This window comes from Mastomys coucha, unplaced genomic scaffold (assembly GCF_008632895.1).
Source record: "Mastomys coucha isolate ucsf_1 unplaced genomic scaffold, UCSF_Mcou_1 pScaffold5, whole genome shotgun sequence".
NCBI lineage: Eukaryota > Metazoa > Chordata > Mammalia > Rodentia > Muridae > Mastomys > Mastomys coucha.
This window is the reverse complement of record NW_022196911.1, coordinates 96,598,026-96,619,857: the sequence shown is the minus strand read 5'-3', so window position 1 is coordinate 96,619,857 and position 21,832 is coordinate 96,598,026. Positions and strand designations below refer to the sequence as shown.

Here is a 21,832-nt window from a genome sequence, read left to right as displayed (position 1 = left end):
CTTGTAAGAGAACAACAAAGAGTGAGACTGAATACTTTGCTTGACGTTTGTAACTCTTGTATCAAGTTTGAAGAGAACTTTATAAGTTACTTTCTCTGAGATGAATGCTTTTCCAAATTATCACAGCCAATGAACCAGATTCTTACCCTCATCTAATGTCTGTGCCACCCTCTAAGCAGAACCATTGTTCATTGAAACAGTTTGTGAATGACTTTATGGATAGACCATCTTAATACCTACACCATTTCTTAAATGAATGTAACCTGTTCTCTGTGGGCTAAGAACAAAGTCACTCACTCAAGTCAAAAAATAAATAAATAAATAAATAAATAAATAAATAAATAAATAGAAAGATCCTGAGAGGATCTTCCTCTGGACTCTGCATACGTGTGCATAGGTGCATACACACGCACACACATGCACAAACATATGCTAACCATCATCCTCCCACTGGAGAGCAGGGAAACATAGAAAGATGGGTGCTGCCGTGGACAGCTGCTGGAACCTCCATTCCCCTCCCCTGATGGGACGGAGAACAAGTGGCTCAGCAGAGCTCACCCAGCCTGCTAGTGCTGCTAGTGCTGGAGCTGAGCCTGGACCAATTCACTGAAAGATCCGTGCCCTTAAAAAGAGCTCCATTTGGTTGGTGCCTGGAGTCACGGCTCGGCAGAGATGCACACTGCTAGAGGAAAACAAATAAGCACCATTATTTTTACTCAGTTCTAAATCCCAGAAGCAAAAATAATGCCTGGCCTAGCAAGATATATGCCCATGGCTGCAAGAGCGGCAGAAGAGATATGGAAATAATCAACCATTTTTTTTGAGAGGTGGGGGTAGGTGTTTAAAGCCCCAGTCTACAAGATGGAATCCATAGCTCACACTGTTTATGGGGCCAAGAACCCATGGCCAGGTAGGTGATAAGGCCCTAGGAGAGAACTCACTACTATTATTTGGCTAAATAAATCTAGCAGCTAACTGACTCCTAACAACTGAGCACGTCTCTCGGCTCTAAGTGGAGAAGCTTCCTCTTGCAGCAGATGGCAATTAACACAGAGACCTAGAACCAGTCAACACACAGAGGGTAACAGACTGCAGAAGTGGGATCCCAGCCTAAGTGGGATGACTACATCATCCCAGGTCTCAGGGCTCTTCACAGAGGAGGGAGCAGGAGGATTGTTAAGAGCCAGATGGACGACTTCGTGGAAACAGTGTCTTCTAAACACAGCAGGGTAGTTGTAATATAAACACACAGCAGTTAGGATGGCTTGCGTGAGACTTGGACACGCCTGAGCCACACAAAATCCCAACATGGATGGGACAAATTCCCGCCCCAGCTGAGGAGCTACTGGCACCTGAGAGCTGTCGGGAGATGGGAAGTCAGTTCTCTCTAGTGGTGTGAGCCCCTGGTAGGCTGCTCACACTCTAAGGCAGGTCCCATACCCAAGTGTACTTGGGACACACAGGCTGGACTTAGTGGGTTAAAAGCAAAAGATAACACAAGGTTTGGTGGGAAGGGAAGTGGTGGTGGATGTGGGAGGAATTATGGGAGGGAAGGTAAAATACATTCTGTGAAATCTTCAAAGAAATAATAAAAATATTATTTAAAAATTAAAACAGCCGGACACTGGTGGTGCATGCCTTTAATCCCAGCACTTGGGAGGCAGAGGCAGGTGGATTTCTGAGTTCGAGGCCAGCCTGGTCTACAGAGTGAGTTCCAGGACAGCCAGGGCTATACAGAGAAACTCTGTCTCAAAAAAACAAACAAACAAACAAAACAAAACAAAAAAAAAAAAAACCACCCAAAGCCTACTAACTAAATTAATTCATTGATTCATCAAAACAAAGCAAGCAAATAGAGATCCAAGCAAACAAACAGATAAACAAAAGTGAGTTGCTTGTCCTCATTCTCAATGGTAAGAATGGAAGCGCAGAGATGCTAGGCTCAGCCCTCGGGACTCTTATCCACAGGCCTGGCTCTGGGAGAAACAGGTAGGATGGGAGTCTCTGAGCTCCTACCTTGGGCCTGTGCCACCAGAACACTGGCGTTCAGCTGCCACTCGAGGTCCCCTTCCTCCTCAGCGTACTGCTGGGACTTTTCACCATAACTCTGGGCCTGCCACGCCTGGTCCAGCTCCAAGTAACAGCGGCCAATCTCATGGAAGAGCCAGGTCTTCTCCAGGGTGGTTTTGGCTAGAGGGATCTTCTCCTCCCACCTGGGAAAAAGAAGAACTGGCTCAGCTCCTTCCCAGCTCTGTGCTCAGCCACGGCAGACCCAGGCCTCGGCAGACCCAGGCCATGGCAGACCCAGGCCTCGGCAGACCTAGGCTTCCCGTGGGAGCAGAATAAAACTCATTCTTCCAATCTAGTCCGGAGTGGAATCAGTAAATACCAAAGTATTGGCAAACTGCCAGAGCTATTTTTGGTGACACCTATGGAATCAAATTTGGCACAACCACTGAAAATAATGTTTGGAAAAGGCACCTGGGAGCTGAGGGATTGATTAGTGGTAGAGTAATTTGCCCAGAATGCATAAGACCCTAGACTAATTCCAGCACCGAAAAAACCAAACAGTAAGAAAGCAACGAAAGCAACTCAAGTAAAAAAAAAAAAACAAAAAAAACAAAAAAAAACAAAAAACAAACTTCCCAGGATTACTAGGTTAGGCTCAGTGGCACAGACCTATAATTCCAAGCACTGGGGAGGCTGAGGCAAGAGTGTGAGATCAAGTATAGACTGAACAACCAAGACGAACCATATTCCAGTATACAGACGCCAAGGGCGTCAAGACGCCAAATCGCGTGACCTGGAAGGATGCTTGGTGAACAAGTGTCAGAGGCCCGAAGGACAGTGTCTCTCCAGAAAGGGGAACTGCACCCAAGGAAGCTGGTTCCCTGGGTCTGGGCTGCCCCTGAGGCTCCCTAGGGCTGTGCCCACCCACTCCACTGAACAGACAACCAACCTCAGGGTTAGACCTCAAATAGACAGTCTGGGGAGTTGAGATGCAGTTCCCCTAAACCCTACACAGTCACACAGAGTCAGAGTCATGGAGGAGCCTTTAAGGAAGTCATCAAGGTCCACTGGTCTATCAGCAATAAAGAAGTGTCATCTAGCAATGAGCTCCGGGCTGGTGGGACAGCTCCATGGGGAAGAAGCTTGCCAGACAAGCCTGGTGGCCTGAGTCTAATCCTAGAAGCAGTGTATATGGAAGGGGATGTCTGACTCCACAAAGTTCTCCTCTGGCCATCGTATGTAATTAGTGGGACACAAACGCCTGCTCCCCATTCTCACATGACACACGAGGCACACACAATAACAATAAATAATAATAAATTTAAAGTGAGTTCTTAGTTGGGCAGTGGTGGCGCATGCCTTTGACCCCAGTGCTCAGGAGGCAGAGGCAGGCCGATCTCTGAGAATTCGAGGCCAGCCTGGTCTACAGAGTAAGTTCCAGGACAGCCAAGGCTACACAGAGAAACCCTGTCTCAAAAAACCTTTTCAAAAAAGAAAAGAAAAAAAGGAGGGCGGTGAGATGGCTCAGTGGGTAAGAGCACTGACTGCTCTTCCGAAGGTCCTGAGTACAAATCCCAGCAACCACATGGTGGCTCACAACCACCCATAATAAGATCTGATGCCCTCTTCTGGTGCGTCTGAAGACAGCTATGGTGTACTTATTTATAATAATAAATAAATATTTGGGATCGAGCAAATACGGCGGACTGGAGTGACCCTGAGTGAGCAGGGTTGACCTGAGCAAGTGGAGGTCCTAAAGTCAATTCCCAACAACCAGATGAAGGCTCACAACTATCTGTACAGCTACAGTGTGTACTCATATACATAAAATAAATAAATAAATCTTAAAAAAGAAGAGAGAGAGAGAAATGAATTCTTGAATCCTGATCTTCACCTTAGAATTAGAATCTTCGCTGGGCGGTGGTGGCACATGCCTTTAATCCCAGCACTTGGGAGGCAGAGGCAGGCGGATTTCTAAGTTCGAGGCCAGCCTGGTCTACAGAGTGAGTTCCAGGACAGCCAAGGTGACACAGAGAAACCCTGTCGCGAAAAAAAAAAAAAAAAAGAATCTTCAAGGGTAAGACCAAGTAATTATTTTTTTAATTTTTTGTCTTTTTTTGTTTTTGGTTTTTTTTGTTTTTATTTATTTATTTATTATATATAAGTACACTGTAGCTGTCTTCAGGGTGTCAGATCTCATTACAGATGGTTGTGAGCCATCATGTGGTTGCTGGGATTTGAACTCAGGACCTTCAGAAGAGCAGTCAGTGCTCTTACCCGCTGAGCCATCTCTCCAGCCCTGCTTTTGGTTTTTCAAGACAGTGTTTCTCTGTGTAGCCCTGGCTGTCCTGGAACTCACTCTGTAGACCAGGCTGGCCTCGAACTCAGAAATCCGCCTGCCTCTGCCTCCCAAGTGCTGGGATTAAAGGCATGTGCCACCACTGCCCAACTATTTTTTCAATATTAATTGTATTTATTTTTGTCACATGTGTGTGTGGGGGGGGAATCATCTGGTCCTCTTTTCCTTTCTCCCTTTCTTCCTTCCTTCTTTCTCATCTTCCTCTTCCTCCTCCTCCTCCTTTTCTCTGATAGGCTTGTGCTCTGTATCGCTATCTGGCCCAGAACTGACAGTGCTCCTACCTCACGCCCTAAATAACTAGGACTATTTGCATGATCGGTCACACCCAGTTCTAAGTTCCGATCATTTACTAATGCCTCTTTGTCTGGCTTTACATCCTCAGACTGGAAGCCAGGTGTGAGGGAAGTCCCAGTTCCAGGGTGGGGAAGGGGCAGTCCGCGTTGCATTACTTACGTGTCAATGGCTTGCTGGAATTTCCCAACTCTGGCAAAAACTCTGCCAATATTGTCAAGGGCTCTCGATTTTGCATCTGGAAGGTCACTGTGGAGAAGCGGTAAAAGCAGCCATTAGGTTGGAATCAGATACTATGGTGAAAAAGCCAAACACTAGGGCCCAGCCTCCAGGAATTCAGAGTTCCAAGAGGAAGATGTCCGGGCTGACAAGGCTGTGCCACACAGGCCCGTCTGTGCCGTTAGCCTGAGACGGTCATCATCAGGATCCTTCCAGGATTGACAGCTTACAAACATGCTCCCTTTGGTTCAACAATTTTCCTTCTAGACTTTACCTTACGATAATATAACAAGAGCATCAATTAAAATGATTCTTATTTTAGAATCAACCTATTAGGGGTGACTTAACAACAGTAATTGGTAGGTGTGAAAAAGAGTTCATGATGTATGAAATGAAAAAGTCAGGGGACTGCCGGGTAGTGCTGGCGCATGCCTTTAATCCCAGCACTTGGGAGGCAGAGGCAGGTGGATTTCTGAGTTCAAGGCCAGCCTGGTCTACAGAGTGAGTTCCAGGACTACACAGAGAAACCCTGAAACCCTGTCTCGAAAAACCAAAAAAAAAAAAAAAAAAAAAAAAAAAAAAAAAAAAAAAAAAAAGGCAGGGGGCTGGGGGTGTAGTTCGGTCATGCAGTGCTTGCTTAGCATATGCAAGACCCCAAGCTTTCCCCAGCAACAGAAGGGGAACTATATCTATGTGGGTCTATGCTGCTTTGAAGGTACTGAAAGGGCATAGGAGTCATGGAATAGAAGTATGGCATGCTTGCATGCATGTGCATGCACACATACACACACACACACACACACACACACACACACACAGGGAGGGAGGGAGGGAGGGAGGGAGAATGCTTAGCCAAGAAAAGTAGGAAAAGCCAGGCAGTGGTGGCACACGCCCTTAATCCCAGCACTTGGGAGGCAGAGGCAGGAAAATTTCTGAGTTCGAGGCCAGCCTGGTCTACAGCTATACAGAGAAACCCTGACTTGAAAAACAAAAAAAACAAAAAAACAAAACAAAACAAAAAAAAGTAAGAAAAGTACGCCCCCGGTTTAGGAAAAGACACTATTTCAAAGGAATAGGCTAGAGGTGGATGCTCAATATCTTCTGGTCTCCATTGCCTTCCATACATTCTCACGCTCACAGGTACATATACAATCACATAGATACACATTCACACACAAATAAAAAAAAAACTCCCTCTTACCATCAATGGGAACAATTAAAACTTAGCTCAAAGATTATAATTAGATTTATTTTTGCTTCTAGAATCTGGCAAGGCTTTATTCTGCAAAATAGAATAATTATTTTGGTGACTGAACAGAGTAAATATATAACTAGAAAGAGGATTAAGAAAACACAGACAAGCAAGTAACAAAAAAGAGGATGGAGGAAGATGGAGGAGGATGGAGGAGGAGGATGGAGGGGGATGGAGGAGAGTGGAGAAGGATGGAGAAGGATGGAGGAGGATAGAGGAGGATGGAGGAGGATAGAAGAGAATGGGGAGGATGGATGGAAAAGGATGGAGGAGGATGAGGAGGATGGATGGAGAAGGATGGAGGAGGGTGGATGAAGATGGATGAAGTGGATAGGGGAGGATGGAGGAGGATGGGGAGGATGGAGGAGGTGGAGGAGGATGGAGGAGGTTGGAAGAGGGTGGTCATTTCCAAATTACTTTCCATTTAAGGCTGAGACACAGAGACAGAAAAATAGAAAAATAAAATTGGCTAGCATCAGATTACTTCCTGTTACCCTTTCCTTGTAATGATTAAGGTAGAGACAGACTTCATTATCTTGCCAATTGAAACTGGCCCATTGATCAAACCTGGAAGTTATCTCTGTAATACTCTTTTCTCCTGTCAACTGAGCAGTTTCAGCTTCGTAATGGGAAATTTAGCATTAGTGACTCCATTTTGATTTTTAACAGCCCTCAGTTACAGATCTGTTCCATAGCACCTCGCTCTTTCCCGTCTTGGGCTGGCTTCTCCACATCTTCTTTACAGCACCTTTCTGTAAAGCCAGAGCCTGGCACGGTGGCACATGGCAGAAGTTCCAACCTACCCAGTAGGCTTCAACAGAAGATTCATGTGAGCCAGGAGATTGGGGCCAGCCTGGGCTATATAGTAAGACTGTCATTTTAAAACAAAACCAGCTCATCATAGTGGCTCATCCATATAACTCTAGCACTCCTGAGGCTGAGGTAGAAGGATCAGAAGTTTAAGGCTAGCTTTGACTACATTATGAGTTTGAGGTTAGCCTGAGCTACATGAGACCCTGTCTCAAAAAAAAAAAAAAAAAAAAAAAAAAAAAAAAAAAAAAAAAAACAAAAACCAAGCCAAATAAAAGAATATGACCCTTTGGTTGTCTGCACTGGAGATCAGACCTCACTCTAGCCTATGACTTCCAATTACAGTACTTCAAAGCAGCCCGCCTAGGGTGGCTAGAAGCTCATTCCTCAGAATTTAACCTGTGACCTCAGCAACAGCCAAGTCTAAGTGTGAGACTCCCCAGTGGTAGCTGCTTGCACTCTGCACCCTCGACCTGACCTTCCCAAGCCTTCCTGGATAAAGGCACAGCCTCAAACTCACTCACTTCCCATGGAGTTGTTGATGGCTTCCTGAGCTTTCTGAATTCCAACTCTGAATTCCCCAATTAGGTCTCAGTTTGTAGCCTCGATGATAGAACACCGGGGCAAACTCAAAGTCTCCCATGGTGTACAGTGTCTTAGCCTTCTGTAAGATCCCCTGGCACAGGAGACTTTCAGGCCTCTTTCATTCATTTTAAAACATTGAAATGAATTCTTGTTTTGAAAATCCTCGGTATGTGTCTAAGTACACGAGCATGTCATAAACAGGAACGTACTCCAGTGAGGTCCCAGGGAAATAGGTAGGAGGTGAGGTGAGAGACTTCCGCACAGTTTTGAATCAAACCTAGCGTGGCAGAACTTTCTGTAAAGCCAAAAGACTAGCCTCTTCGGGGCTAGGGAGGACGGCCCAGTGGTAGAGCCTCCCCCGTGAGGCCCTGGGTTAGATCCCTGACACCATCAAAAAGTTAAAAGAGGGTTGGAGAGATGGCTCAGCAGTTAAAAGCACTGACTACCCTTCTAAGGGTTCAATTCCCAGCAACCACATGGTGGCTCACAACCATCTGTAATGAGATCTGATGTCCTCTTCTGGTATGTCTGAAGACAGCCACAGTGTACTCACATATATAAATTAAAAAAAAAAAAAAGTCCAAAAGTTAAAAAAAAAGAAAAGAAGTTAAAAGAGAGAGTGAGTAATCTGCTGTGGTGTGACAGGTAAGTCCTGTGGTTTCTTAATTTATTCATAATATTAATAAGGGAGGTGCCAAGAGTGGTGGTATACACCCTTATGTCTTTAATCCCAGAACTTCAGAGGCAGATGCAGATGGATTTCTGTGAGTTCGAAGCCAGATTGGTCTATACAGTGAGTTCCAGGCAAGCCAGGGCTACATAGTAGATCTTATTTAAAAACAAAAGAGAGAAAACAAAGGCTGACTATGTGGCTCAGTGCTAAGAGTACTCGCCTAGCATGCATGAGGCCTAGGTTCCAGAACTACCATCGGAGATGTTCATAACGCAAGGGCTAGGGAGATACACCAGGCCCTAGGTTTGATTCCCCCAACCACTGCATAACCCTGGCATGAAGGTGCACGTCGATAATTCCAACAGCCAGGAAGTTAAGGAGTTTTCTATCACCTGGGTGCACACCTATTAGAGACGTAGAGCCAGAAGGTCGAGGAGTTCACAATTGTCCTTGGCTACATAGCAAACTCAAGCCAACCTGGGCTTCTTGAAATCCTATCTCAGAGAAAACGACAACAAACTACCAGAGACAGGAAGGCACATAAATCAAATCTACACCCACCCAAGAAATGAATGAGCACTGGAATGCCTACAAGTCACTGGCTAGTCTCTAAGTGGCTGAAAAGAATGAGGGAGGGGGTACATAGAACTCACTTAGACTGGAGTTTCCAGGTAAGGCCCTGTTTGCAGATGCTGAAAAGGCAGGAACTAGCCAGGCCTCTTGGCCTGAGCTGGTGATCCTAGCTCCTGGGAGAGAGAGGTAGGAGGATCAGGAGTTAAGTGGCCAGCCTGGGGCTACATAGTGAAATCGTGTCTCAAAACACACAAAAATAAAAAAGGAAGGTAGGTTGTCTAGAACAGATACAACACTCTTGTTATGTGGCAAGAACGGGTAACAAGAATGACCCTCTTCCCAAAGCCCAATGTCTAAGAGGACCGATAGGATACGGGCGGACTGGGGAGGAACAGGGTAGGATTTCTGGACCACTTCCTCCACTCTTACCCGCACTCACGGTCACAGGCTTTCCTAGAGTAAGAGCCTGACTCCAGGGTCCGATGACTGGGTGGGAGTGGCTTGACAGAGCAAGCTCCGAGGAAAGGGACACCCTTGCTGAAGGAGCCAAAGGCAGAGCAAAGCTGGGATCTTTTCAATGGCTTCAGGCCGGAACGACCTGCACAGAACTCTTTACTGTGTGAGGCCCAAAGGAAGCCCAAAGAAAGCCTGGCTGGCTCAGAGCAGCCTGCAACCACTGGGTTTTTCTTTCACTCGGAAGCTGAGGAAGCCTGGATTTCCTCCTGGGAGTAGCTGTCCAAGGTTTGGGGACTCCTGGGGCAATATGTGTGGGACAGATGTAAGGGACAGACTGGGACTGGTTACATGTAGGACTGCTTACAGGACGTTCAAAGCCTTGGAGTCTGTTAAACAATAGTGCTGGGGCCCATGAGAGAAGGAAAAAAATCTGTGGGACATGGTTGCATCCAAGGGGCTATCTATAATTTTTTCTTTTTCTTTTTGAGACAGAGCCTGACTGTGTAGTCCTGACTGGCCTAGATCTCACAGGGATCCACCTACCTCTGCCTCCCAAGTGCTGTGATTAGACAGACAGACAGACAGACAGGCAGGCAGGCAGGAAGAGCAGCAGCTGCGGCTAAGGGCTGAGGCACTGAAAGTGAGTGGTAGGGTTTGAAGAGGAAATGCCTTCCCAGAGGGCTCAGGTGGTAAAGCCTGGTCCCCACTTGGTGGCAGTATCGACAAGCCATTATTAGATCAGGAGCATGCCAATAATCCACACTGCAAACTGAGCAACATACAAGTTGGCAGGAGCCTGGGAAGGGTTCAGAACTGTGGGTGAGTGGACACTGTAGCCAAGAAGGACTCCAAAGGACTTAGAATCAGGATGCTCAGGGCCGGGGAGATGGTTCAGTGGGTGAAGGGGCTTGCTGCCAAACCTTATGGCCTAAGTTTGATCCTGGGACCCGTGTCATAGAAGTGATTCCTGCAACTGTTCTTCCGATCACAGGAATGCTCTGACATCCATGTGTGCACACACATACAATGAATAAATGCATGAACTGATACATAACAATTTTTTTTTTTAAATCAGGATCCCCTGAAAGTGATGGATTTCACTGTCAGTAAGTTTCAATTTGAGAAGAGCTCACTTCAGGGAGACTACATATCACTGTTAGATGAATACTAGGCACAATCTTGGGTCTCTGGTTTTCTCGTGTGTGTGTGTGTGTGTGTGTGTGTGTGTGTGTGTGTGTGTGTGGTGTCTCTGTGCGTGTGTATGGTATGCCTGTTTGTGTGGTGTGTGCGTGTGTGTATGGTATGTCTCTCTCTGTGTGATGTGAGTGTCTGAGTGTATGTGTGGTATGTGTGTGTGTGTGGTGTGTGTCTGTGCCTTTGTATGGTATGTCGTGTGTGTGTGTGTGTGTGTGTGTGTGTGTGTGTGTGTGTGTGTTATCTGTGCATGTGTATGGTATGGTATGTCTCTGTGTGTGGTGTATGTGTGTGTGTCTGTATGTATGGCATGTCTTCGAGTGTGTGTGTGTGTGTGTGTGTGATGTGTGTGTCTGTGAATGTAGATGATAAGATATGTCCGTGTGTGTGTGTGTGTGTGTGTGTGTGTGTGTGTCTGTTTGTGAACTAGAACTGACTGAGCCCAGGGCCTTGAACATGCTAGGCAATTGCCCTACCACTGAGCTACATTCCCACCCTTCCCCTATTGTCTCAAGTGTTTGGTGTGTACCTTCCTACCTACCCTCTCCTCCACACCAGGTTAGGGACAGCAGAGCACACTCTGCTGGGTGGAAACACTGAGACTGGCTGGTCAAGTGACTTGCCTCAGATCCTACAGCCCAGTTGGATCTGCCGGACCCCCGACCTTATCCCCTGGGTCACCCCATGGTTCATTTAGCTTTGCCTGACTTTTATCCAGCTTCCTCTTGGCCCCTGTCTCACTCCAGCCTGAAGCTTCCTCTGGCCTCAGGCCTTCCCACAAGGCTTACGTACAGCACCAACACTCCCACCCAGACATCCTCACCTCTATTTTTTGCTTTTTTTAAATGGAGCGCAATTGCAATTTAATGGCTATGCCATTTTTTTTTCTTTGCCAGATACCCAAAGCAATATATGGACATTGTTATGTTCCTAATTCCAGAAATATCTGGTATGCCTCGGGCCTGATACAAAAATTAAAAAACAAACAAACACCAAGAGCCAGGCCACTGGGAGCTCACTGGAATTTTGGCCATTATGCTCCTGTAGGTGATTTAAAAAAATAAAAAAAAGTTACCAGCCTGCGTTTGCTTTCTACCCTCAGTCCTGAGTATTCTCCCTCAGGCCTGCCCTGCGGGACAGAAAGTAGGAACAACCTACGAGCAGCCCTGGCAAAGGCTCTCAGAGGCCTAGGGACCTTGGCCACCACAGGGCACTCACTGTTCCTTGGCGATCTCCAGGTCCTTTCTGTGGCTCTGCAAGGCAGCCACCATCTGCCCCAACTCAATCTGGGCGTTGCCTATGCAGCTGTACAAGTTCCCGAGCAGTTCATCCTTGTTGGGTACCTCGTCTTGGTTCCATTCCAGAACCTTCTTAAGTACTTTCTCAGCTTTTTGAAGGCTCCCTTCAGCACTGCCACTGGTCAACACTGCGGAGAGAAGCAGTTAACACGGAGGTCAACTCCGTGTGGATGGACCGACTCCTCCCATCCACAGGTCTGCAGAGGCCGAGGCTGGGACTCTGAGGCTTGGGCTATCATGTTGCCTCTCCCTATTCCCCACCCTCGAGAATACTACCCACACATGTCAATATCCTCCAGGCTCTTGAGGATGTAGTGGGCTGTCTGCGAGGGGCTGCGTTTCCGGTCCCTCAGCCACTTCTCTTGCATCAGCTTCCGGTCTCGCTCCCTGGCGTAAATGGGCTTCTGCTGCCTCCAGAAGTTGCTGCGGGTGTCCAGGTAGTTGATGCCGGTTATGATGAGGTCCTCCACGGTCAGGCCACTCTTGATGGTGCCTTTGATGAGATCTGTGGAGAGCCATCAAGGAGATCACACCTGGAGGGGAGTCAGCCTTTCTAGGCTGGGAGCCCCTGCTGTAGGGCCCTGTGAGGACCTCTGCCTGCAGTTGCCCCCAGCAGTGAGGAAATGGGGAGTATGTGGGTGGCAATGGAAAGCCGGGAGGGCGAGGGGACGGGACATCCTTGGTACAGGCCTTTTTGTGGCAAAGGAGGAGGGACCAGAAGGGTCACTTGGATAACTTTCTGAGAAGCCTGTACTCAAGGGTCCCTTCTTTTAAGCTGTGTCGTCAGGGAATAAAGAAGAGTCTGAATGTAAATCCCGGTCCACATTGCCAGTCCTCGTCGAGCAGCCGGGTGCCAGGTAGGCTGGTGCATGCTGGGAGCTGTAGGGTGTGCTTTCACCCTGTCTACTGTGTGACCAGAGCTTAGGGCCAATAGGATCCTCTGTGGCAGGCCCTCTAGAGACCAGGAAGCCTTCAGGCTTGTTACCAAGGAGATGTGCCAACAGTAAAGTTGTGTGCCAAAACCCTGTGGAGAATCCTGCAGTTGACCTTAGGAAACCAGTCCTGGAGAGAAGACGCTTGTTTCCAGGGGTGTCCCCTGCTCCGGCTTATTGGTTCAGAGCAATACCCCCCATGCCAGGTTAGTGGGAGGCCTAAGTTTGAGGGTTCGGTCAGCACGGTGTGATGGACTGGGTTTTGTTGATGACGCCACCACTGACTCGCTTATCACCTTGGACATTCAGTGAATTCTATTTCCTTGTCTGTGAAAGGAGGGATGGGCCAGACGATGGTTCAGAACATGTAGTACTGACCTGCTCATATCCCACCACCTGTCCGTCAGGTTCTTTTACCCACGGTACTGACTACAGAGATGGTTGTGATTTGCATCTTTAATGTCCCTCCCTTAACATCCTCGGGTGTTAAGGCTTGGTTCCTAGCCAGTGTACTACTGGAATATGGTGAAAGAACCTTTAGGAAGAGGGACCTATTGTCAGGAAGGTTCCACTGTCTGGGGCATGCCTTCCAATGCAGGGAATCTCTGCCCCTTCCTCTTTTGTTACTAACTGGCCACCTCTGTCCTACTGGGTGCTCCCCATACAATGTTCTGCCTAACAATAGAGTTACTGAATACCTATGAAATCTCTGAAACTTTAAGCCAATATATATATAAGCCAATATATATAAAAACAGGGTCTCCCTATATAGCCATGGCTGTCTCAGAACTTGCTACAGCGACCAGGCTGGCCTTAAACTCAGAGTGACCCACCTGCCTCTGCCTCTGTCTCTGGTGGGATGGAAAAGTATGGGCCACTGTATCAGACCAGCGTCTTTCCTTCTCACAAGCTGATTTATCTCAGGTGTTCTGTCCCAGTGATGGGAGGTTGGCAAAGGAGCCCACATACTAGAAAGTGGGGACCCTGAGTGTGGACTTTTTTGGGTTCAGATATGAGCAGGAGTGCGGTACCTAGCCTCCTGTGACCTCAGTCGGACGAGAACGTGGTATTTCTTTAGGTCTGGGTTGGCTGCGTTCCGAGAGAGGCTGCCACCTCTTGAGCTCCCACCCGCTGCCCCAGCCCTGCCAGCGACAGGTGTGAGACCTTCATCCAGTAGAAGCTTCTCTAGGTACTCCTTATCCACGTACAGCTCCCCGAGCAGCTGCCGGACGGTCTTCTCGCTCTTGAGTGAGCCCTTCCGCTTGATTTCATGCTTGGTGCTGTATGAGAGCTGCTTTACAGGAAGGTGCTTCTGTTGGGCTTTCTTACTCTAGAAAATGGAGGGACATTCAGGGGAGCCTCGGGAAGGAGCTCAGAAGATGCAGTGTGGTTCGAGAGTCTAAGACTCCCAAGTCCTACTCCCATGAGTCCCTCTGTGGCCTGAGAACCATGAGATGTGCTTGGTTGGGTTTAGCTGGATTCCCAAGATACCTCTGGAGCTGCGGCAGAATCTCACGGTTGGCCTATGATGGGCAGAAGTGAAATGTTCCCAATGGAGTGTTAGTGGGGCTTTGAAGGTACAAGTGCCCTCAGAACCAGGCACCTTACCTCAGCTTGCTTGCTTAAGAAGGAGAGGTCTCCTTTGTTCTCCAGCTTAATTGAAGAAGGACCTGCAGGACAGAGGCTGGGACTAAGCAGGGCCAAGCCTTTGAGGCATGACCGATCACATACTTTTATGTGGAAATGGCTACCTTTGGCAAGGAGATGACAGAGGCCTTGGCAAAGCTGGCCACAAGCCACCCTAATACAGGAATGGTGCAGGGTGGTTGATTAAAACATTGTCCTAGACACTAGGTGGCCCCCACTAGCCCAAGGCCACAGCAGCTAGATTTCCAAATACAGAGAGATCTGGGATGAAAGGAGATTCTGTCACATGCTATTTCCATACTCTGCTATCCACAGGGAAAAGTCCTCCCTCACCCCCCCTCCCCCTGCTGTGGAGCTGATGGATAAAACTAACTCTTGGTACGTGTATGGTAAGGGAGGAGCCAGCCTTAGAAAGCTGAACTCAGAACCCAACGCTAGTCTATGTATGACCTCAGAAAGGACAACTTCAAGGCAGCCCGCCTAGCGTGGCTACAAGGTCACTCCTCAGACAGAATTTAACCTGTGACCTCAGCAATGGCCAAGTCTAAGTGTGAGACTTCCCAGTGGTACCTGCTTGCACTCAGCACCCTCGACCTTCCCAAGCCTTCCTGGATAAAGGCACAGCCTCGAGCTCACTCACTTCCCACCGAGTTGTTGATGGCTTCCTGGGCTTTCTGAATTCCAACTTTGAATTCCCGATCAGGTCTCAGTTTGTAGCCTCGATGATAGAACACCAGGGCAAACTCAAAGTCTCCCATGGTGTACAGCGTCTCAGCCTTCTGTAAGATCCCCTGGAATGAAAGACAGTCAAACCCAGATGGAGAGAGAAGACCTTAAAGGACTTGTATGGTAGAATGGAAGGGTCCCAGGTTGGAGGTCAAGGTTGGAATACGAGAGGCAGGGAGGCAGGCAGGCACTGAAGAGGAAAGGCCATCAGACACCAAGTGATCCAGCTGGTTCTTCAACTATCAGTAACCAGAGTCTGCTGCAATGGGCATGTTGAAAGCAAGACTGAGCCCTCCCATCCAGCAGTCACCTTGCAGAAAGTCGGGTCATTCTGAAGTGAGGCCTCAGCATCACTCAAGGAATTCTCTAAGTCTCCCATCTTCAGGTAGCACTTGGAGCGGGCAACCAGGCAGTTCTTATCTCCGCTTTGAAGGTGAAGAGCCTGCCAAGAAAGGGAAGCGTTCTGATGGGCAGGTGCCAGGAAGAGCAAGGTGGCAGCCTGACTCGGAAGGGCGGCCCGCACCTGCTGCAGTTTTGAGGGGACCCTCCAGGTCAGTACACGGATTCCTGCCTCTGAGTCTCATCAGATGCAAACGGCCCAACCCATTGGCTCAGCAAACATGAACCTCTCTATCTGTATGTGGCTGATCTCAGAGAAGGCTCTATCTCGGCTACTGAGGAAGCCACTGGCTAAGATGTAAGAATTGGCTGGGCTGAGGATCTGTGACTTTCTGCCAAATCCTTCCAGCAGTACAACGTCAAGATGGTTTATGTCTGCCAAGTTCACCAAACCTCCATTGGCTGCATAGGTTTGCAATGTAAATGTCAGAGACTAATGTAAACAGAATAGATTTTAGGACCATCTAAAACTCGGGTTACTCATCCCCTAGCCTTTGTGTGCAAGGATTAGAATGCAGGGCTTTATGGATGTCAGAGTAAGCTCTCTACCTTTGAATTATACCTAGACCAAATCTTCTCCTGCCCTCCTGCCCTCCTTCCCTCTCCGTCTTTCCAGTTTGTTGGGAATTCACTGTTGTTTGGTTTGGAGGGATAATTTCAAACTGTAGCCTTGACTGGCCTGGAGCTTGCTATGTAGATAGACCACATTGGTCTCAAGTACTCTGCCATGCTCCTGTTTCTACCCTGTGGATGCTGGGATTATGGGCATGCACTGCCCATACCCAGCCCTCCTCTTATCTGATTTCTTCAGTCTTTGGAGTAGCTGGAATTATAGATGTATGCTGTCTCCTCCTCCTTCTCCTCATCCCCCTCCTTCTTCTTCACGTAGTAAACTGAGAATTATCGCTATTTTGGGGAACTAAGAGACAGATGTAAGGAAGGCAGAAGCCATCTGGAGGCCCTAGTGTAAGAACGGGCACTTCTCTCACCCCCCATGTCCTGCCATTTTTCTTTCTCCTTCTTCCTTCTTTTCTTTCTTCCTTCCTTCCTTCCTTCCTTCCTTCCTTTCTCTCTTCTTTTTTAAAAATTAGTTTTGTGTGCATGTGGGACCCATGTGGTTCTATGCATGCAGCAACAGTGTGCAAGTAGAGCTCAGAAAACCACCTATAAGACTTGGTTCCCTCCCACTGTGTGGGTATGGGCATCAAATTCAGCTCATCAGGCTTGGCCAAAAGTCCCTTTATCCTCTGAGCCATCTTTGTCTGTATATTTCTTTTCTTTTTTTTGTTTTTTGTTTTTTGTTTTTTGTTTTTTGAGACAGGGTTTCTCTGTATAGCTCTGGCTGTCCTGGAACTCACTCTGTAGACCAGGCTGGCCTCGAACTCAGAAATCCGCCTGCCTCTGCCTCTCAAGTGCTGGGAGTAAAGGCGTGTGCCACCACCGCCCGGCCTGTCTGTATATTTCTTGAGACAGGGCTTCACATAATCCATGATGGCCTCAAACTCATTATGTAGCTGAGGCTGCCCCTGTACTTCTGATCTTCTTGCCTTAGCCTCCCTAAGTGCTAGGACTACAAGCAGAGTTGTCTTATCCAGCTATATCCTGTCACCTTCTGACTGAGATCATTACAGCTGTGGTAAATGTCTGTCCTGGTCCTGGGGTAAGCAAGACAGAAGAGAACATTGCCCCAAGGGAAGGTAGCTCTGCACTCAAAACCTGTGCTAGGAAAGGCAGGCGTGAGACAGGTGTCCCCTAGGCATTGGACTGCGTCTGCCCTCTCTAAGGCCTCCCTTCTTTTCTAGGAAGAGGAAGCAGCTGCTATCTTCCCTAGAATGGGAATGGGAGGGCTTCTAACCTGCCCTTAGGGCCATCCTCGATTTCTGTCTCAGCCGCTCTAGGACCCAGGAGAGAGGGGAATGCGAACTGGCAGGGCTCCTCATTCCATCTGCCCACCAGGTCGTCATTGCTGATGCTCCATTTAAGGGTTTGCTTTAATTTGGTTCTTTTGAAGCAGTTTTGCCCGTTTAGCTCAGGCATGTCTTGAACTCACTATGTAGCCCAGGCTGACCCCGAACTCAAAATCCTCCTGTCTCAGCACCCTGAATATTGGGATTTACAAGTACCACCATACCCTGCTGCTATGCCATTCAAAATAAGTAGAGCTGGGTATAGTGGTACACGCCTTCAGTTCTCAGGTGTGTACTGAGGAGGCAGAGGCAAGCGGATCTCTGAGTTTGAGGTAAGCTGGTCTACAGAGCAAATTCCAGGATGGCCAGGGCTGCACAGAGAAATCTTGTCTTGAGAAAGAAAGGAAGGAAGAAAGGAAGAAAAGAAGGAAGGAAGGAAGGAAGGAAGGAAGGAAGGAAGGAAGAAAGAGAGAAGTAGGCTATGGGCTCCTCATGTAGAAGAGCAATTGGCAAATATGTGGGGTTGGAGCCCCAGCACCCCAAAAGAAAAATACAGCATCAAGCAAAGGAAATGGCTATTTTGTTCTGGAGGCTCTGGAGGCAGGATCTCCAGTATACCACGGTGGCCCTGATGTTGCTAAGTAGCCATAGATGATCTTAAATCTCTGTTCCTCCTGTCTCTACCTGCCAGCTGCTGGGATTGAAAGTGTAAGGCAATACACTTAAAGGCAGGATTAAACCAGGGCTTCTTGCACATGAGCTAAACACTCTACCCAGCTAAGCACTGTCACCAGCCCTGCGAAGGAAAAGGTTATCAGAACACCTTGCATGGAGGTTGGCACCTCAGGCAACTAGAGTCTGAATGCTTGGCTCTGAGGATCCTTCCTCCACTACCCCGCCTAGTTCAGTGCAGTGACCTTGGGCATGTTACCTAACTTCTGTATCCACTTCCTCATCTATACAAAGAAATGACAATAGTAACCCCTTCCCCCTATCCCCACCCCTCTGACAAGCACTGTGCTTAGAGCAGTGAGTCTAGTGTCCTAAAACAACTCCCAATCCCTTTAGGGTACAATGGTATGATTTTCAATAAGGTTACTACAATATTCGTTAACTTCACTGACCACTTTCTTACAGGCAAGCCTGTGCCAGATACTTCTAGAACATTTAGCCTTTCGGGCAATCTGTAGCTAAGGACGGGAGACTGAGTTTATCAAGAGAAAGGGAATCATGAAACATTTAAAGAAAGGTAATGAATGATTGGTCACTTTATGTCACCAACTGGCAGACATTAGAGAGAAACGAGAGAAAATGGCAAAAGCCAGGACTTATCTGTGACAGTGGTGTATCACAAGAACCAGGAGTATGAGACACAAAGTGGACCTCAGGGCTGCTGGGGATGAAAAAAATGGTAATTGGGCGGGGATGGAGATGTTTTAGCAGCTAAGAGCATGCACTGACTGATTGCTCTTCCAGAGGACCTAGGTTCAAGTTCCAGCACCTACATGGGCAGCTCACACCCCTCAGTAACTCCAGTTCTAGAGGATCTGATGTTACTTTTGCACTCTAAGGAGAAAGTATGCATGTGGTGCATGCCTGTACATCCAGGCAAAACACCCATCACATACAAATATTTTTCTTTAAGCGGGGGAGGGGGTGGGGGGCGCGGGGTATGGTATGTGTGTATAGTGTTGGTTTAATGGTTAACAGCACTTACTACTCTTGCAGAGGACCCAGGTCTGGATCCCAGCACCCATTTGGTGCTACATAACTGCCTGTAACTCCAGTTCCAAGGGATCCAGTTCCCTCTTCTGGCTTCCAAAATTACCAGGCATGCATGTGGTATGCATACACACAAACACACACGCATACACACACAAATCTTTCATCAACAACAAAATGGTGGTGGGTCCAGGTATCGAATGGGGGTTCCAGCATTCCAGAGGCCAACTGCAAGATAGGGAGTTGGCCTCCAGAGAACATAATGAGGGCAACTTCCTTTCAAAACGGAAGTTGGGAATGAGGGTGCACGTAGCTCGTGACCACCCTGGTCTACGCAACAAGTGTTTATCTCAAAAAGAGGCGGGGAGGAGGGAGAGAGGCAAGAAGAGAAAAAAGAAGAGGGAAGAGGAGAAGGAAGGGGAAGGGAAAGAAGAAGGGGAGGAGGAAGAGAGGGAAGAGGGAGGAGGGGAAAAGAGGAAGGCGAAGCAGTGATAGGTTCAAGGCTCAACTCACCTTAGTAAAACTTTGAATGGCTTTAAAGAACTCCCCGCACAGATAAAGCCTCTCGCCCTCTGCCATGTAAGAGGGAAAGGTGCTTCTCAAGATATCAGCTTCGCCTTCCGACATGGTCATTCGACTTTTGGAAATTCTGAAGCAAATTCAGAAAGGGAAACAGGCTAGAGAATCCCTGGCTTGGTTTATTGCAGCCCAGTCTCTTAGCAACCCAGAGAGCTAGTCTGACTTCCGGTCCCTCCCTTCCCCTGGCGGTGTTGGGATCTCCGGAGAGCCTACCCGCTGTGCACTTGCCCTAGTGTCGCCATGCTGCTCACACTGGTCAAACAAGTGCTGAGCGCGTGGCTAGCGGCTGCAGGGCGGTGGCGTTCCGGAGTGATCGCTGTTGCTCGTAGGTTGCTTCTTCCCCCAGTTGCCACGCGGAAAGCCTCTCAGACAAAGCAAGCCAAGAAAATGAGAATTGGAGGCAAAATTCCAAGTAGGATTAAGGCTTAAGCGCTCCAGGTCCCATCAGAAAGGAGAGAGAATTTTGGACTTGGAGTCAGAGGACTTGGGCAAGCCTTCTCTCTTGTCACTTCCTAGCTGCGTGATCCTTGACCAAGCACATTAGGGAACTGAAAAGTACATGCTCCACCTGTCAAATGAACAGAAAAATAATAGAGCTCCCAGGGATGTGAGGATTTGCATGAGAATGCAATGGAAAGTGTGATGAGTTTAGCTTTCAATTTCACATAGTTATTGAACACTCGCTAAAGTCTAGCCTGACAAGGTTCTCCAGCGATTCAGTATTAATGGCTGTGGAAATAACTCAGTTGGAAAAGCGTGTGCTGTACACGTGGCTCTCTGTTTCAATTCCCCCAAACCCGGTACAGTCCAGTGTGATGGCACCATCTTGTATTAGCCAGCTCTGGCGAGACAGAAACAGGTGCATTCTTGAAGTGTCCTCTAGCATACACACTCACATGCGCACAAGCATACACATGTTCACACACATTAAGAAAAGCAGTACCTCCAAGTTCCCATAATACCTTGAATAGCTAGCTCAATTAACTGCTTCAACTATATTGTTTTTTTTTTTTTTAAAGGTCTAGTCCCCAAAGGTGATTATGACTTAATCAGAAACGTTGTCTTTTGTTTTTTAATTTGCTGATGGGGATTTTTTTTTTTTTACATTTACTCATTTTATTTTATATATGAGTGTTTTGGCTGCTTGTATGTATGTATACCATATGCATGCTTGGTGCCTATGGAGGTCAGATCCCCTGGAACTGGAGTTACACGAGACTTTGAGCCACCATTTGGGTGCTAGGAGTCGAACCTGGGTCTTCTGCAAGAGCAGCCAGTGCAAGAGCAGCCAGTTCTCTTAACCCCTGGGTGATCTCTCCAGCCCAGAATCTCGTCTTAAACTGTCTTTCTAGAATTCAGCTGTGCCAGGTTTAGTGGCCTGGGTCTTTTAATATTCTTACTCCAGAGACAGAGGTAGGAGGTTGTTTGTGAGATCCAGGCTTCCTGGTCTCCATAAGGAGTTCCAGGCCAGCCCTAGCCACATAGTGAGTCTCAAACACAAAAACAGAAACAGAATCCAGCTTAATGGCATATAATAGGAAGAGAATCCAGCTGATTGGCACACAGTAGGAGCAAAACAAACCATTGTTAGTCTTTAAAAAACATGTCCTTACTAGCAAATGTATAAACACAAGTGAATCCAGTAATTCCAGCACTTGAGAGACTGCAGCAGGAGGATTGCCACAAGTTCAAAGCTGCCTCAGGTTACATAGTGAGTTGAAGTCCAGCCCAAGTAAGTAACAGGGGAGTCTCTGTCTCAAACCACCATAACTGATTACTTAGAAAATTGTGGTAAAATCAGAGAATTCCATTAGTGTCAATTCCCTTGTTGTTGTAGTTTTTAAAAGTTTTTCAAGATTACCATTGGGGGAAGTGATAAAAGAATACCTAACCCAGGTATGGTTATGGTGGTGCATACAGACAGTCCCAGGCCAGAGAAAGAGGGTAGCCTGGAGCTGGAGGATAGTCAAGGCTACTTAGTAAGGCTTTTTATCAAAAGGAAAACAAGGGCTGGAGAGATGGCTCCGTGGTTAAGATCACTGACTGCTTTTCCGAAGGTCCTGAGTTCAAATCCCAGAAACCACATGGTGGCTCACAACCATCTGTACAGCTACAGTGTACTCATATACATAAAATAAATAAATAAATCTTTTAAAAAAAGGAAAACAAAACCAAGCAAACAGGAACACACAAGATTCCT

The 21,832-nt window shown here is 47.5% G+C and overlaps 1 protein-coding gene across 2 annotated transcripts in view; it reads right to left on the bottom strand.

Moving 5' to 3' along the window:
* Ttc25 (tetratricopeptide repeat domain 25) overlaps window positions 1-19,964 on the bottom strand; it is a 29,054-nt gene extending 9,090 nt beyond the window's left edge. Inside the window, exons 1-10 of one of the 2 annotated variants that reach the window (XM_031353613.1) lie at window positions 19,846-19,964; window positions 19,567-19,702; window positions 15,336-15,467; window positions 14,940-15,090; window positions 14,261-14,322; window positions 13,817-13,982; window positions 12,001-12,225; window positions 11,641-11,848; window positions 4,823-4,909; window positions 2,017-2,213 (exon numbers count right to left, since the gene is read on the bottom strand). In XM_031353613.1, coding sequence (XP_031209473.1) covers window positions 2,017-2,213; window positions 4,823-4,909; window positions 11,641-11,848; window positions 12,001-12,225; window positions 13,817-13,982; window positions 14,261-14,322; window positions 14,940-15,090; window positions 15,336-15,467; window positions 19,567-19,702; window positions 19,846-19,874 — 1,393 coding nt within the window. In that variant the 5' untranslated portion in view covers window positions 19,875-19,964. The remainder of the gene's footprint in view (window positions 1-2,016; window positions 2,214-4,822; window positions 4,910-11,640; window positions 11,849-12,000; window positions 12,226-13,816; window positions 13,983-14,260; window positions 14,323-14,939; window positions 15,091-15,335; window positions 15,468-19,566; window positions 19,703-19,845) is intronic. The other variant, XM_031353615.1, reaches the window with a different exon arrangement.
* Between the last annotated feature and the right edge of the window lie 1,868 nt (window positions 19,965-21,832).